The 18,661-nt window shown below is 40.9% G+C and overlaps 1 protein-coding gene across 4 annotated transcripts in view; it reads left to right on the top strand.

Annotated features, from left to right (window-relative positions):
• Positions 1 to 18,661, top strand: part of VCAN (versican) — a 120,488-nt gene that overhangs the window by 68,663 nt on the left and 33,164 nt on the right. For 2 of the 4 annotated variants that reach the window (XM_061424332.1, XM_061424333.1), the window contains 3 exons: positions 1,634 to 6,847; positions 10,077 to 10,190; positions 13,634 to 13,747. In XM_061424332.1, coding sequence (XP_061280316.1) covers positions 1,634 to 6,847; positions 10,077 to 10,190; positions 13,634 to 13,747 — 5,442 coding nt within the window. The remainder of the gene's footprint in view (positions 1 to 1,633; positions 6,848 to 10,076; positions 10,191 to 13,633; positions 13,748 to 18,661) is intronic. The other 2 variants (XM_061424335.1, XM_061424336.1) reach the window with 1 other exon arrangement.

The raw sequence follows: 18,661 nt of genomic DNA on the forward strand, positions 1-18,661 counted from the left end.
TACTGATATTTTATGGTGGCAATATAGTGAAGATGGGATACAGAGAAAAAAGTTTTCTTTTTTGTTTTTATTAGAGTGAAAGGGATTAATGTAAATACAATATATCTTCTACTTACATAAACGTTTTGCGGTCTCTCTTTTTTTAATTAGCAAACCATAGTTAAAAACAGAAGGAGCTCTGTAGAGTTTTTATTGGATGTTCATATACTTCTGTATTTATGCTGACACAGAGAATACAATGGCAAAGAGTCAGACATGACTGAAACACACACGCATGCAAAGAATACAGACAATATTGCTACCGTCTCAATAGAGTGTTTTTCTTTTTTGCCATCAGGAAATGTTAGATGTTGGGTGACGGGGAGTGGCTTCTGACAACAGAAGCCATTTCCCTACCAATAGAGGGTAGGAGTGATTCCGTCGTTGTAATTATTATTCCTCCTGTAAGTTCTCAGGTTCAACCTAAGCATGTGTGGCATGGATCAGGGCTAGGCTGAAAGCTGTATCTGCAACAGTGTTCCCGGGACCAGAGGGCGAGACCCCGGGCAACCCTACGAGCTTCTCTGTGTCTTTCCTGGGGTCAGAACACCCACAGGTACCTGTCCGTGCTGCCGTGATTCTGAAACCCTCTCCAAGGACCACTGAATTCCACTCCGATGCAAATGAGGGTGCGGAATGTCCCCCTCCTGGTGTTTGGATGAGGAGCTTTGCTGGTGGATTTTTGGAGAGAGAAAAGACAGATGGGCTTAGTGGTTGATACCCTGTGGCAATCTACAGTCTAGGAAATGTTCTGAGGATAGGTGTTATTTCAGGTATGCTAGTTCTAATGTTTAGAAGTGACTCCTGAACTTCTTTTGGAGAAAAGGTTAATGAAAAGAATGACAATTGCCCCAGGCCAGATCACCTCTCATTACAGATAAAGCTGGAAAGGTGTGGAGGGCTCTTCTTTCCTGGTGCTTTCTGTGAGACAGCCCTGCAAGGAGACCCCCAGCCCCTCCTCCCCAGGGCTTCCTGCCCTTGTGCATGGAATGTTGCTGCAGTTTATTACACAGCTAAGTCTTGTCTTACTGTTGCGTGGGACAGGATTGTCATCACACTGTGAAAGGGCTGTAAAGAAACCTCTCTTTTACTTTTCTAAAAACAGTCTTCTCTAGAGTAAATTATGACAGGAGGCCAGAAGAAATTGCTTCTCACTTCCCTATTCAATAGAGGGTATCTTTGCATTCACCAACATGAAGGACAACAGTTACTTTTTTCTGTATGATCTCGTGAAGGGATCTTAACTTGAAATTTTTTTTTTCCAGTTTGCACAGAGATGAATTCTTCCATTTCATGATTACACTGTGTGTACCTGGTGCCTTGTTTCGTTTTAAGGATGTGGTTTTGTTAAACATGTTGAAGAGCTTTTGTGACCTGTTGCTACAATTGGATTTATCTTTCCCGTTGTTAATATCAAACAGCAAATGCGAAGACTGAGAACCATGTGTAGAAGGGTGATTGCTCTTACTGTGAACAGATTTGAATCCTTCTTTTTGTGTGAGAGTGTGATCAGCCAGCCTTGCTATCGATTTCTTCTATCGTACACTGCCAAATCTTCTATTTAAGTATTGTGAAAACTCTTTGTTTTTTTCAGGTCGAATGAGTGATTTCAGTGTAAGTGGTCATCCAATAGATTCAGAATCTAAAGAAGATGAGCCTTGTAGTGAAGAAACAGATCCAGAGCACGATCTAATTGCTGAAATTTTACCTGAGTTACTTGGTATGTTGCACAGTGAAGAGGATGAAGAAGATGAGGAGTGTGCCAATGCCACTGATGTCACGACCACCCCATCCGTGCAGTACATAAATGGGAAGCATGTAGTTACCACTGTTCCCAAGGACCCAGAAGCAGCAGAAGCTAGGCGTGGCCAGTTCGAAAGTGTTGCACCTTCTCAAAATTTTTCAGACAGCAGTGAAAGTGATAGCCATCAGTTTATAATCACCCATGCTGGACTGTCCACTGCCATGCAACCTAATGAATCTAAAGAAACAACGGAGTCCCTTGAAATTACGTGGAGACCCGAGATTTACCCTGAAACAGCAGAGCCTTTCTCAAGTGGCGAGCCTGATATTTTCCCCACAGCCTCAATCCATGAGGGAGAAGCCACTGAGGGGCCAGACTCAATCACAGAGAAAAATCCTGAACTTGATCATCTGGTGCATGAACATGCTGAATCGGTACCTCTGTTTCCTGAAGAGTCTTCAGGAGATGCTGCCATTGACCAGGAATCTCAAAAAATCATCTTTTCAGGGGCTACCGAAGGAACGTTTGGTGAAGAGGCAGAAAAAAGTTCTACCACACATACTCCAAGTATGGTTGCAAGTTCTGTATCAGCACCTGTCTCAGAGGATGCATCATTTATCTTAACAGGCACTCCACAGTCTGATGAGCCGTTGTCCACAGTAGAAAGCTGGGTGGAAATAACCCCTAGACACACTGTCGAGTTCTCAGGAAGTCCTTCAATTCCAATTCCGGAAGGCTCTGGGGAAGCAGAAGAAGACAAAGATAAAATATTTGCCATGATAACTGATTTATCACAGAGAAATACTACAGACCCCCGCGTTACTTCAGACACCAGCAAGATCGTGATCACGGAGAGCCTTGTGGATGTTCCTACAACCACTGTATATTCAATTTCTGAACAGGTTTCTGCAGTAGTGCCTACCAAATTTGTAAGGGAGACAGACACTTATGAGTGGGTTTTCAGTCCACCTCTGGAGGAAACAACAAGGAAAGAGGAGGAGAAGGGAACTACAGATACAGCTTCTACAGTTGAGGTACATTCCCCTACACAGCGATTAGATCAGTTTGTTTCACCGTCTGAGTTAGAAAGCTCAAGTGAAACTCCACCTGATGATTCAGCAGCTGCTACTAGGAAGAGTTTCACATCCCAGATGACACCCACACAGTCTGAAAGGGAAACGACAAGTTCTACTGTTGTCTTTACAGAAACAGAAGTTTTAGACAATCTGGCAGCACAGACCACAGATCCCAGCCTTAGCAGTCAACCTGGGGTTCTGGAAGGGTCACCTACTGTCCCAGGGAGCCCCGTCTCTCTCTTTATGGAGCAGGGCTCCGGAGAAGCTGCTGTTGACCCAGAAACCACCACTGTTTCTTCACTTTCATTAAATTTAGAGCCTGAAATTCTAGCTGAAGAGGAGGCAGCTGGCACTTGGTCTCCAAATGTGGAAACTGTATTCCCTTTTGAGCCAACCGAACAAGTCTTAAGTACTGCAGTGGACAGGGAGGTTGCTGAAACTATAAGCCAAACATCTAAGGAAAACTTGGTTTCAGAGATCTCAGGAGAGCCAACTCACAGGGCAGAAATAAAGGGCTTTTCTACAGATTTTCCTTTGGAGGAAGATTTCAGTGGTGACTTCAGAGAATACTCGACAGTATCTTATCCCATAACAAAAGAAGAAATAGTGATGATGGAAGGCTCAGGGGATGCAGCATTTAAGGATACCCAGATGTTACCATCTGTAACACCTACCTCGGACCTCAGTAACCACACTGCTGACTCGGAAGAACCTGGCAGCACCTTGGTCAGCACCTCAGCCTTCCCTTGGGAAGAATTCACAGCCTCTGCTGAGGGCTCAGGTGAGCCCTTGCTCTCAGTAAGCAGCTCTGTTGACCAAGTGTTTCCCAGTGCCGCGGGAAAAGCCTCTGGAACAGATTCCCCATTTATTGACCAACGATTGGGAGAAGAAGGTGCTATCAGTGAAACTGATCAAAGATCCACCATTTTGCCAACAGCAGAAGCTAAGAGTACTAAAGCTTCAACCGAAGAGGGGGAGGTGAAGGAGAATCACACAGTTTCAATGGACTTTCCCCCAACTGTGGAGCCAGACGAATTATGGCCTAGACAAGAAGTCAACCCTGTAACGCAAGGAAATGGAAGTGAAATAGTATCAGAGGAAAAGACTCAAGAACAAGAATCTTTTGAACCCCTTCAAAGCTCTGTTGCACCAGAACAAACAACTTTTGATTCACAGACATTTCCTGAACCTGGACTCCAAACCACAGGTTATTTCACACTAACGACAAAGAAAACTTACAGTACTGATGAGAGAATGGAGGAGGAAGTCATTTCCTTAGCTGACGTGTCCACTCCAACTCTAGATTCAAAGGGCTTGGCATTGTACACTACTCTCCCTGAAGTTACTGAAAAATCCCATTTTTTCTTAGCTACTGCCTCAGTGACTGAATCAGTACCAGCTGAAAGTGTAATTGCAGGTTCAACCATCAAAGAGGAAGAGAGTATAAAACCCTTTCCCAAAGTTACGAGCCCGATAATTAAAGAGTCAGATACAGATCTTATATTCTCTGGACTGGGATCTGGGGAAGAAGTTTTGCCTACTCTAGGATCAGTGAATTTTACTGAAATAGAACAAGTCCTTAGCACATTATATCCCCTGACTTCTCAAGTACAAAGTTTAGAAGCCAGCATCTTAAATGATACAAGTGGAGACTATGAGGGAATGGAAAATGTAGCAAATGAAATGAGACCACTCATTTCCAAAACAGACAGCATTTTTGAAGATGGTGAGACAACATCCAGCACAACGCTACCAGAAATTTTAAGTGACGCCAGAACAGAAGGGCCCTTCACGGCACCTCTCACTTTTTCCACAGGCCCCGGACAGCCTCAAAATCAGACGCACCGTAGGGCAGAAGAAATCCAGACCAGTAGACCACAGCCTCTGACTGATCAAGTCTCTAGCGAGAATTCTATGACAGCAGAAACTAAAGAAACAGCAACCCCTGCCACTGATTTTCTGGCTAGAACATATGATCTTGAAATGGCCAAAGGATTTGTTACATCAACACTGAAACCATCTGACCTGTTTTATGAACATTCTGGAGAAGGTTCTGGGGAATTGGATGCCGTTGGTGCAGAAGTCCACGCTTCTGGAATGACTCAGGCAACTAGGCAAGGAAGCACCACATTTGTTTCTGATAGATCCCTGGAAAAACATCCCAAGGTTCCAAGTGTCGAAGCTGTTACTGTTAATGGATTCCCGACAGTTTCAATGGTGCTGCCGCTTCATCCTGAGCAGAGAGAAGGCTCTCCTGAAGCAACCGGCACACCGGCAAGCACAGCATCATATGAGAAGGCCACAGAAGGTGCCGCAGATAGTTTCCAAGACCATTTCGGGGGATTCAAGGATTCCACGCTGAAACCCGACAAAAGAAAAGCCACTGAAAGTATTATTATAGATCTGGACAAAGAGGACAAGGATTTAATATTGACAATGACGGAGAGTACCATCCTTGAAATTATACCTGAGCTCACATCAGATAAAAATACTATCATAGATATTGATCACACTAAACCAATATATGAAGACATCCTTGGAATGCAGACGGACTTGGATCCAGAAGTACCCTCGGGACCGCCTGACAGTAGTGAAGAGAGCACTCAAGTTCAAGAGAAGTATGAGGCAGCTGTTAACCTGTCTTCAACCGAGGAAAACTTTGAGGCTTCTGGTGATATTCTGCTGGCTAATTACACTCAGGCAACACCTGAATCGAAGGCTCCTGAAGACAGAAATCCATTAGATCACACAGACTTTATCTTCACGACTGGGATCCCCATCCTTAGCTCAGAGACAGAATTAGACGTTTTGCTTCCCACAGCCACATCTCTGCCCATTCCTAGTAAGTCTGCCACAGTTAATCCAGAGTCAAAAACTGAAGCCAAAACCCTGGAGGACATCTTTGAATCAAGCACTTTGTCTGATGGCCAGGCTATTGCAGACCAAAGTGAAGTCATATCAACGTTGGGCTATTTGGAAAGGACACAGAATGAGGATGAAGCAAAGAAATATGTAAGTCCCTCTTTCCAACCAGAGTTCTCTTCTGGGGCTGAGGAGGCACTGACAGATCCTACCCCCTACGTAAGTATTGGTACTACCTACCTGACGGCTCAGAGTTTAACAGAGGCACCTGATGTGATGGAAGGAGCCCGTCTGCCGGATTCCATCGACACATCCACAGTTTCAGCTTTTTCAGAGCTGCTCTCTCAGACACCATCATTTCCTCCACTCAGCATCCACTTAGGCAGTGGAGACTCTGAGCACTCAGAGGACTTGCAGCCAAGTGCTCTGCCAAGTACAGATGCCAGCACACCCCCAGTATCCTCTGGAGAACTTGCAAACATTGAAGCGACTTTCAAACCCTCAAGTGAAGAAGACTTTTACATAACTGAGCCTCCATCCTTACCTCCTGACACAGAGCCTTCAGAAGATGAAAGTAAGCCTAAACTATTAGAACCAACGGAGGCTTCTGCCACAGAACTAATTGCTCAAGAAGAAATTGAGATTTTCCAAAATTCTGACAGCACAACCAGTGTCCAGGTTTCTGGGGAAACAGTCAAGGTGTTTCCCAGTATTGAAACCCCTGAGGCTGAGGCGATTGTCACAGCTGCAAGTGAAACGAAGTTAGAAGGTGCTACACTGTGGCCACATTCTACTTCTGCTTCTGTGATTCACGGGGTCGAGGCAGGTGTGGTGCCTCAGCCCAGCCCACAGACTTCTGAGCGGCCCACCATCCCTTCTCCTCTGGAAATAAGCCCTGAAACACAGGCAGCTTTGATCAGAGGGGAGGATTCCACAGTAGCGGCCCCCAAACAGCAAGTACCGACGAGGATGCTTGATTCTAATAAGCAGGCAACACTAAGCACCACAGAGTTAAATACTGAGCTTGCAACACCATCATTTCCCCTTCTGGAAACTTCTAACGAAACCAGTTTCCTGATTGGCATTAATGAAGAGTCAGTGGAAGGCACAGCAGTCTATTTACCAGGTAAGGACACAATGTTGATAAATCTGTTTCCAAACGTGGAAACAGTCCCTTGGTCCTAACATATTTATTTATATAATTGTGTTGTACTGTGAAAGGGGTGAAGGTTCTTTGTATTGTTCACATACAGCAGAACAGGCCATAGTATTGATTCCCTAATGAGATGCAAAGAAAGTAAGTATAGACTGGGGGCTTCCAAGATAAACTTTGTATTTTTCTGGGTTTAAGAAACATGTTGTTTCTTTTTTTTTTTTCAATTGCAACATGGAAAACCTGAAGTTGTTAATGGTATAAAAATTCAATTTGACTTTATCCACAACTTACGTATGACTTTGTCTTAGGTCCCATAGTTATACATCTTAGCTTTAGGAACAGGAAAAGTATCTTATTAAAAAAAAAAAAAAAACTCTAATGAATGGGTGTTATTATGGCAATATTAAAATCTGTCAGGCCTTTACAAATGAGACTAGTAACTCTAATAAATACTTAACATGGTTCACACAATATCGGTTATAAGTTCATACTTTTGTGTAATTTCCTTGCTTTAGATAGGTAGTCTACCTAATGCTTCTAACACAGTGCCTAGCCACAGTGAGTATTCATTTGGTATATATTCAAACTCTGCCTGTTGAGAGATTTCTAGTTTTTTGCTGGTAGACAGGAAGCATGAATTTGATACTGGTTCATATAGACTATGCCATTTGAGCTTCACAGAAAGGCCACAATGCGTACATTATTATCTCCATTTAAAAGGGTAGGGCATGGAGGTTCAGAGAGGCTCTGTAATTGGCCCAGGGTTGTAGCCACACACATCATGGTAAAGTGGTATTTGAACCCAGATGGGCCTCGCTCCAGAGTAGGTGGTTTTTTCCACTGATCTTTGGTGGTTTTCTGTTAATATAGTATAAAAATGAATAATATTTAATTACATGTAAAGCAGAGATCTTGGAATATTTACTCTGTAGAATTTATTTTCCTTTTAGTCTAGTTGATAATGTTGAAAAGTTGAGTTTAATGGTGTTTTCCAAGAACGGTGGGAATAATAATGTTAGTGGAATCCATAAGTAGCTATCACCACCTAGTTGCTACCTAGAAAAAGAAAAAAAGAAACCAAAAAATAGTACTTCTAGGACTGTGCTGATTAAAAATATGTTTTATTTTAATGAGTATGTTTTTACAGCATGGCTATACTTAAGAGTTATTCTTCTGAGCGTTGCAACCTTATCTTTTGTGCTACCAATGCTTCAGTTTTGTTGTGCTTCAGATAGAGTGAAATAGTCATAAAGTGTAACTTTTATAAATGATGAAGTATTTTGTGAATACATCTGATCAAAGGTGGCTGATGGATTTTTGTGTTTTTTTTTTTTTTTTGGTCACTCTTGATTGAATCTGTAAATGATAACCTAGTAATCTGGCCAATATTTATTCTTTTGTAATTTAGTTGAAATATACTTCAGATTAGAGGAAATATGATAGAGAAATCACTGGTAATAACTGTATCTATAGAGAGAGTTGGATTTGACAAATGAGAAATGTGTACCAGTTGCCCAATTCGTAATGTTTACCTAGAATCAGAGCTTGCGTCCTTGCAAAACCAAGTGTCACTTTAGGTGAATTCAATAAAAAAAGCTCCTATTGGATCCCCTGGTCTATTTGCTGCAGTTTCAACTTTCCGAGATGACTACACACTGCTTAGGGAAGAATGAAATGAGTGAAAACAAAACTTCTCCTGATCGAAACTGCCTTCAGTTCACAGCCCCCTCCCTCGCCAAGCCCGTGTCCTGCACTCTCGCATGATGTCCCGTGTCTGTGGTGGGAGTAACGCTGTACTTCACGTTTCTGTGGCACGTCACTTTACCAACCACTTTCACTTTAGTGTCATTTTGGTTTTGCACTGAGAGCAGCATGTAGAAGTGTTGTTGACCGTAGCCTTGTCATCTAAGCAGCGTGTTTTCAAAAGCAGAAGGCAAAAGTAGGGAGATCTTTAGAACTATAGGGAGAGTCTTAGCACAGTTGGGGTCACTTTTGAAGAAACAGTTGCAAGCATCTGAATTAACCTAATTATCATGAACCCACACGTGCACATGTGCCCCTATCAAGTCTTTCTAGTAGTCCAGAATTTGCTTAACACTCAGAAAGTGTGAGTTTGACTTTCCTGGGTGGGAAAGGCTCAGTTATTTTCTTCAGCCATACCTGTTTCTCATGTTTCATAAGTGCATATCTTCTTTTCTTCATGTGCAATTATTTCAGACTTTCAGGTCTTAAAATTTTTGAAACTATATAGCCTATTTATTTCAGTTCTTTTGTAAAAAATGGTTAGCTCTCATTTGGATTCTTAAACATTGAAGCAAGCACTTCTGGAAAAGTGTTCAAATAATGTATATAAGCTATTAATATAAATATAATTACCCATGCGATATTACAGAATAACAGATGTGCCTCAGTTAGTCTAAAAGTACTTGGATTTAGAAAATATGTATTAAACTGTTTTCTCCTTATACATTTGTACCTCTGGCCTTTATATTGATCACCTAGGAGTGTCAATTTTGTGTTTTTAGTAAGAAAATTGTAATAAAATTTTGGGGTTTCACTTGAGGTGAGATTTTTGTATTTGGGTTTGTTTTTACACAGTAGAGTTTAATCCATGTGTTGCTTTTCTTCAAGTATAGTTTAAAGGAGTACAATTGGAACGTGTTTTTGGAAAAAGCATATTAATGTAGCAGAAGAGACTTCAGTGCACACTTTCGAAGAAAAAGTTTCTGAGCATTAAGTGGTAAAAGGCAATAATAATTTAAATGATGGTAACAAGCCAATGCTAAAAAGAATGCATGTTCTGTGTATCCAGCCATTTCACATGAACTAACCTCGTTTAAAAGAATACATGTTCCATTCACTGTGCACATACGTGTAATCATTTTGACTAAAATCAATTGCCATTATCATGCCAACTAAATCTGCAGTAGAATATATTAATTAGTTGCCAGATACCATACAAAATACTGTTTAAAAATAATGATGATTGATTGGATTCCAGAAATGAATAGACGCAATTTGTAATAATTAGTTATAATGCCAAGAAACACTCCAGAGAGTAAAGTTAATCTTAATTTTTATGTGTAGTGCTATGGTAAAGCCTTATGTTATGGTAGCAAAAAACGGCATTTTTATGCTAAAATATGTTGAAACTGAGAGATGAGCCTAATTGCTCTTCTTACTTTCCTGAACCTGGTAGGACCTGATCGTTGCAAAATGAACCCGTGCCTCAATGGGGGCACCTGTTATCCTACTGAAACTTCCTACGTGTGCACCTGCGTGCCAGGATACAGTGGTGATCGGTGTGAACTTGGTAAGATGTTCTTCCCTGAAAGACCATAGTGCTTTTCCAGAAGACATATTGGGGGAGAGTTTATGTTGCTTGGATCCATCAGAGGATTTCAGAGAAGCCCATTGTAGATGAATGGTGTGTTAGATGAAATTAAAATCATAGAGTAATTTAAGTAGTCTATGGGAAACAGGGATAGATGTTTATTGAATTTTCTTGATATCACCAGGACTCAAGGAAGATTACTGAGGTCAGTTGTATTTATGTGTGGTTTTCACACTCAGGCTTTACAAATGTAAAGTTTGCTATACAGTATTTGCTTACATACTGACAAAAATTTTAATCTGTCTCCAAATCTGTGTATCAATAAATTATCAATTTAAGTGCAAATTTCTTTTAAAAAGCTCTATTTAAAAAATGGATTTCCCAGGTGGCGCTAGTGGTAAAGAACCTGCTTGCCAATGCAGGAGACCTAAGAGACGCAGATTTGATCCCTGGGTCGGGAAGAGCCCCTGGAGAAGGAAATAGTGACCCACTCCAGCATCCTTGCCTGCGTAATCCCACAGACAGAGAAGCCTGGTGGGCTACAGTCCATGAGGTCACAGTCAGACATGACATAGTGACTAAACAACAATTTAAAAAATAGGGAGTTTTTATGTTTTGAGATGACTTGCTGCTCTGGCGTGTCATGGGAAAGTACCTTCTCTGGCTGTGCCCAGAGACCAGCCTAGTCCATTTCTCCCTCGAGGAGCTGTGACATTGTTGTCTTCCTCCTCTCTTTGGATTCCAAAGAACGTCATTGTCTCTTTACTAAATCAGTCCCTTTTACTTCCATTCTTATTTGGGGTTCCTTCTCCTGAAGAAAAATTTAAAAAGGACTCCAGTTTTGATTTGGCTAAATATAGACCTTGACCCTCAGAGAAGGTGATGGCACCCCACTCCAGTACTTTTGCTGGAAAATCCCATGGACAGAGGAGCCTGGTAGGCTGCAGTCCATGGGGTCGTGAAGAGTCGGACACGACTGAGCGACTTCACTTTCACTTTTCACTTTCATGCACTGGAGAAGGAAATGGCAACCCACTCCAGTGTTCTTGCCTGGAGAATCCCAGGGACGGGGGAGCCTGGTGGGCTGCCGTCTATGGGGTCGCACAGAGTTGGACATGACTGAAGCGACTTAGCAGTAGCAGCAGACCTTGACCCTAAGAAATAAAATGATGGGAGCTCCTCATCGGGTGCTCCTTTTAGCAGTACCATAGTGGTTTTCTCATAATGACTGAATAAAGTTTATACTTTAGATTACACAGAAATGTTGAGATAAAACCCCCAGCATTCATGTTAAAAGAGTGCTTATCTTTAAAAAAAAAAAAAAAGAGCAAAAGTCAACAGAGCTAGTTCTATTTGTGTGCTAACCAGTGAAGACAGAGATCACAATCAGATCAGATCAGATCAGTCGCTCAGTCATGTCCGATTCTTTGCGACCCCATGAATCGCAGCACACCAGGCCTCCCTGTCCATCACCAACTCCCGGAGTTCACTGAGACTCATGTCCATCGAGTCACAATAGATAACACTTAAGAAATCATTATATCTTAAATATCAAATTTACATATTTTATGTGGTTTAGCTGCTAAATCCTATCTGTCTCTTTGCAATCCCCTGGACTGTAGCCTTCCAGGCTCTCCTGTCCAAGAAATTCTCCAGGCAGGAATACTGGAGTGGGTTACCATTTCCTTCTCCAGGGCATCTTCCTGACCCAGGGATCAAGATAGGTCTCCTGCATTGGCAAACAGGTTCTTTACCACTGAGCCACGTGGGAAGCCCTCAAATTTATGTGTGCAGTATAAAAGTATATGTGTGACCCCCATTTTTTTTCACATTACAATCAATTGAAAATAATTTAATGAGTTAATATATGTGAAACTGTTTGATCAATGACTGGCACTTAGCAAACAATATAAAACCATTATTATGATATTAATATATTATCATTTCTACTAAGGTCATTTCTTTAGGTAAGAATACAGCATATACCTCTTAGAAATTTAATTTATTTTTTATATTTATTTTTGGGCTTCCCTTGTGGCTCAGTGGTAAAGAATCTGCCTGCTATATGGGAGATGCAGGAGATGTGGGTTAGATCCCTGCGTTGAGAAGATCCTCTGGAGGAGGGGATGGCAACCCACTCCATATTCTTGCCTGGAGAACCCCCACTGACAGAAGAGCCTGGCAGGCTACAGTCCAGGGGGTCGCAAAGAGGTGGACATGACCAAAGTGACCGAACACACATATATTCATTTTTAATACTTATATAAACATTAACTAAATTTTTAGTGTAACTGCAAAATGCAATGAAATAAAGGTATTAGTTTCATCACAAGAGATCATAGATGTCTGTTAGAAAGTTTGTATTCAATATAGACACTGAAATTAGGGAGGATTTTCATAAGTGGGAGAGAAAGACTCAACACAGCAAACGAAAGCAGAGACCGCAAACGCAGGATGCGTCTGGGGGACCGCGAGTATTCTGGATGCCTACTTAGTGGGTTGTGAGAGAGAAACGCTGGGAAAGAACAGTGGAAAGCTAGTGGGATCTAGTCTAAAGTCTAAGACTTTAGTGTACATGAGAATCACCTGGAGGGCTTGGTAAAACACAATTTGTTGTTCCCATCCTCCAAATACCAGTCAGTAAGTCTTGGATGGGCCTGGGAACATGCATTTCTGATATTCTCAGGTGATATCGATACTGCTGGTCCAGGGACCGCATTCTGACGACTGCCACCCTGGATAATCGGTGTCTTCGGAATGCTTAGATGCCAATGAGGGAGAATGGATATGTGTATATATGGCTGGGTCCCTTTGCTGTGCGCCTGAAACTATCACAGCATTGTTAATTGGCTATACTCCAATATAAAATTAAAAGTTTTGTAAAAATTGAAAAATACATTTAAACATTTAAAAAGATTTTAAAAAAGCCAGTGAATAAAATTATCTTGATGGTGCCTAAAGAAGATGACAGTCAGCTGAATGAAGGATATATTGGAAAGGGAAGGGTCTGGAGGCTATGAAGCCAGTGAAGTATTTTCAGTGTTTCACAACTGAAGTGGTCAGAGCATGAGTCAGAATTGGGGGTGGGAAGGCTAGGGGGATTCTTTATTGGTTTTAATGCTCATGGGACTCATCTAACAGCAATGGAGATAATGACCTTACTCTGAATATACTTGAAATTTTCTTAGGGTTGCCAGATTTAACAAATAAAAATATTAGATCAGTGACACTTAAATTTCAGATTTAAAAAAGAAGAGTTTTTAGTACAAGTTTGCCCTAAATAAAGGATGTGACGTACTAAAATTTCTTCTTTTTAATCTGGAATTCAAATTTAACTGGCTATCCTGTATTTTACCTGGCAATCTTATGAAATAGGATCTTTTGACCTTTTACTGAAAGTACTTTTGTGGCTTTTATTATAGATTTTGATGAATGTCATTCTAATCCTTGTCGCAATGGAGCCACATGTATTGACGGTTTTAATACCTTCAGGTGTCTCTGCCTCCCGAGCTACGTTGGTGCACTTTGTGAGCAAGGTAAGAGCTTTTGCAACATGTGCATGAAGAACAGTATTGATACTTCATCTCAACTGTTAATTCTGGACAGCCCTTTGTCATAATTATTTGGATTTTATTGTTGTTGTTGTTAGCAATTTTGACCATACTGTATATTCTTTTCTGCAGAGGAAATTCGCAGATTGCCAAAATACATTAGGTTTCCTGATGCGTTTTTAGCTCACAACATTTGAACAATAATGTTCATTGGATCATTGTTGTTTTACTGATAGAATGGAATTGCAGACAGGCATGCTGAGCCTTTAAGGACATCCATCCACCAAAAGGAACACTGTGGTACATATTCTTCCTGGGGACAGACTAGTCATGGACCTTAATCACATACGTAGCTTGTACCAAGGATATTGAATTCAGTGTTAATTGCCTGTATTTTCTCCTCTCAGCATTTGAGACTCAATGGTCTTATTGTTCATAGTTGATCATCTCTGGAGAATGAGTTAATGCAGTTGTGTGAATACATTCACCTTGACTTGGCAAATACTACAGAAAAGGTATTATGAACCAGGTTCCTTTCCTACTGAAGAAAAATCTATTTTTTTCTGAATGAAAGGCCTGAATTCATGATGGCTTGAATTGAGTGATCCCTGTAATTTGCATTTTATGGCCAACCTGCGAGTGTATTTTGGGTGGTTAACGGTAACATTTCTGAGCCCATCAATCAGAAACAGATCGCATACTCAGCACACTCAGTTTTGGAACATCGATTTCCTCTCCTTAAAGTCATACAGTGGTTTGGCTTTGATAAAAGTGCTTAATGCCAAACTTCCATTCCACCAGACAAAATGAAAATGAGTGTCTAATAACTCAGACACATTGGTCTGGCCCCACATTCCGCTTTGCAGCATGAATCTGGATGTCAACACAATTAAAGCAAAGCTAAAAGGAGTGTGCATTGCATTGCCAAAGGAAAGGGATGGATGATGTTTGGGTTTTTTAGGGTTTTCTTTTCTTTTTCCTTACTGCATAGGATGGGTCTGTTTCAAAATTGTAAAATATAAATATGATAATTGACCAAACAAGATCCTCTTCTTTAAAGAAAACAGTAGGAAAGATGCTATTTTTTGAAGGAAACGAAAGGGTGAGGTGCTTGAGCCTTTTGTATGTGTTAAAATGATTCTGGCTTCACTTCGTTCCCAGTACAAGGAGTGATTCAAAAAATTATTTGTGCCGCAAGTGTTCTGAACACCTGCAGTCTTACAGGCACTGTTCTGGGTGCTGGTGATAGAGCTCTGAACAAAACAAAGGCTCTGATCTTCTTGACTCAGCATAATTCTTGGCAGGGAATACAAAGAGATACTATTTGTTGGTTACTTTTTAATTTACCACGTGCTTCAAGGTACACCATTTCCTTTGGCTGACAGCAATATTTCTGTGGGTTAAGTGGACCAGAAATCGAGGCCCAGGAAGGAAAAGTGATGTGTTCAAGGTCACACAGCTAGTAAATTAGAGAGTGGGAAGAATGAACCTCAGTGGCCTTGGGAAGCCCAGATTTCTTCAACATCTTCACTCTTCTGAAGTAACTCTTAACGAAAAGCATTTTATTTATATGTGAAGCTGATAGACTCAGCAGTAACATCTTTGGAAGGAAGTTTGGGGGCAATTACCTTTTACTTCCTTTTAAGAGAATATTAAAAAGAAAAAGTTTTCATTTTTCTTCTTGTTTCTGGTATCGCCTTTCAGGTACCTTCTATTTTATCTTACAGCAAGGTTCGCTGAGGAATAACTACCCCAGTCTGTTTACCAGATGCAGCTGTGCTCCTGTGATTTACTGCCAGGACACTGAAAGATTTTTTTCTCCTCTTTTCAGGTTGCCTAAGAACAAATGTTTTCTTCATTAACAGCGGCATTGTTCTCTAAACAGTTTTCTATCCAAATTTCGGTGATGACTGTGTTGTTGTTTCTTCAGCTGACCTTTTCTGTTCTCTGCTTTAGTAACTTCCCAACTCCCAGCAACTCTGAAAGAGGGGACGCATTTGGTGGAATGATAACAGATCTTAAAATCTAGAAGAAGGTCTTAGAACCATGGAGGGACAGTTCTGTACACACAATTTGCCCCCAAGTCAAGATACATCTTGCCAAACAGAAGTGCCAGAGTGTTGACAGTTTCTTAAGGCTTGTGGCCTATATGTTAGGAGTGTTGAAAACGTTACCTATATAGCATAAGGAGAATAGAGTTTTAGTGAGGTTGTTTAAGAATGACAATTTCAGCCTCTGTGGTCATGAACAAGTGTTGTTGTAATCTCCCCATCTTCCCCCAACATACACAGGCCAAACTAAATGTGGGACTTTGTAGTATAACCTATAGACTATAGGAGTCTTAAAGCATAAGAAATATTCCCAAACGTAGACTGATGCCTAAGAAAGCATCATCTGAAAGCATTGCCTTTTAATAAATAAGATGTGTATCACATTATTTTTAGCTAAGATTGAAAAGACAAACTGCTTCTGATAACTCCTTTCAGAATTGCATGCTAGAAGGTGCTGCTTGACACATTGTCCTTCATTACGTGTTTGTTAAATTCATGAATAATAAGGATTAAGTGAATTGGTGTGGTTATTTGGCTTCTTTAAAAAAAATTCACTCTGTTAAGTATTTGCACATCTATTTACAATCATTGGAAGAGTACAGATAAATAATCTGTCCCTGTTTGGTTTTAGCAGAAACACTGCTTCTATTTTCTGTACACATGTGCTAACTGAGAAAGGAACTGGGGCAGTGTCATGGTCATGTATCTAAATTTTTAGGATCATTTGGTTTTCTGTACTTAAGAGGAAAATACTTTCTCTTAGTGATAAAAGACAAAGAAAACCAGACCAAAACTGTTTAGGCTAATAGAGGATAAGAAAGAGGGTAGAGAATAATTTTTTTCTGATGTATTATTCAGTAAGCTAGGGATCCTCTAGAATCTTGAACTGTGTTTCTTCAAATAAATGATAATTTCCAAGGTTATGGTTGGATGGTATCACCAACTCGATGGACATGAGTTTGATCAAGCTCTGGGAGTTGGTGATGGACAGGGAAGCCTGGCGTGCTGCAGTCCCTGGGGTCACAGAGTCAGACATGACTGAGTGACTGAACTGAACTGATGCTATTGCAGTATCACAGCACTGACTGGCAGTAAGGATATTTTAACAAATTTCCCGATTCTACCTCTCCCCCGCCCCCGCAACCCTTTCATATATAAAGATCTGTTTCCTCTGCACCCCTCCCACTTCTCCTCTGAAATCTTCCATGTGAACTTTCCAAAAGAAAACCCGCTATTTCCAAGTAGCCAAAATAGGCTTCCTTCTTGGGTTCTGAGTGCTACTGTTATAAAACTGCCTATCTGTGTCTTGAGTCCTTTCCTATGAGATTGGTGGTGTCCAAACAACTCTGTAATACAACTCAAAACTTCCAGTGCACATTGTTGAAATCAATTAGTCAGCTGGCTCTAACTAAACAACAGGCCTGATAGACTAAACTGAAATAAGGACTGTTCTCAGAGATAAGCTGCATCTGTTGTATGATTCTGGCTTAATCACTGAAGCCAGGAAAAAAGTTAAGTCTCTCATCATGCATGATTTCCCACAATGAGTTATAGGAGGAGGAATAAATGGAGTGAGAATCAGGAAACAATCTGACTTTCAGCTTGGCCCCCAAGTCAGACATATAAAATGAGCATTTATTTCATCTAATAGAGTTTTGTTATCTTCATCAATCAGTAAAATTTAGGGGAGGGGCGTCTGATCATTAGGTAATGTGGAGTTTTCATAGCGTCCCCACTTTCATAAACTTGGCCATTTTGTTCATTTTTACATGTAACTGGCTCAATATCTTCATGAGATGCTTTATGAAAGTTAAAATGATTTCTATTGATCATCATTTAATGCATATTTTAATCTCACCTGTGAGTGGGCTTGGAGAAAGCAATGGCACCCCACTCCAGTACTCTTGCCTGGAAAATCCCATGGACGGAGGAGCCTGGTAGGCTGCAGTCCATGGGGTTGCTAAGAGTCGGACACGACTGAGCGACTTCACTTTCACTTTTCACTTTCCTGCATTGGAGAAGGAAATGGCAACCCACTCCAGTGTTCTTGCCTGGAGAATCCAGGGACGGCGGAGCCTGGTGGGCTGCCGTCTATGGGGTCACACAGAGTCGGACACGACTGAAGTGACTTAGCAGCAGCAGTGAATGGGCTAGTCTGAGAAGGTTGCCAGTGAGAAGTCAATGCTATGTGCAAGACTACTTTCTTTTGATATACTTAAAAAGTGGCAATCTAGAAAATATAGCTGAAGTTTACTGCCAGTGTAAAATTTAAACATATTTGACAAATGTTTTCATCTCACCAGGATACTGGTTATAGTATGCTTGTTTCAAAAGAGAAAAAGTATATGTATATATTAATACACATACACATATCTACATATGTGCATATGGCTTGATGAAATGAGGGCTACTAAGTTAAAGTCACTCTTGATAAACTTCAAATCCTGATGCTTTTGCACTGGGAGTTACCTATACTCCCTCTCCTTTTGGGAAAAAGGCTCACAGTTGTTAGTGATATCCCAGAAGCTGCCAATTGATGAAGAATTTTTTTCTCTTAGTAAATCTACGTGACAAGAACCTGTGACCATGCAGCTCTCTCTCTGGGAAGTGGGGAAGGACTATTTCCAGAGCCTTTGAAGTCATTATGCAAATAGAGCATTCATAATCCTTTTAGCAAGAATTCTTATCTTATCATTTGACTGATTTCTCTTTAGAAAAGTTTGGTGAGAAATTATTAGCCCCAGTTGCTTCACAAGTGAGTCAGTAGACTCTGCAGCCTACAGAGGTTTTGATTGGCCCCTTTTCCAGTTTTTCTCCTGCTGATACTGGCTTTCATCACGGAAAGTGC

The sequence above is a fragment of the Bos javanicus genome, chromosome 7 (assembly GCF_032452875.1).
Source record: "Bos javanicus breed banteng chromosome 7, ARS-OSU_banteng_1.0, whole genome shotgun sequence".
Lineage (NCBI taxonomy): Eukaryota > Metazoa > Chordata > Mammalia > Artiodactyla > Bovidae > Bos > Bos javanicus.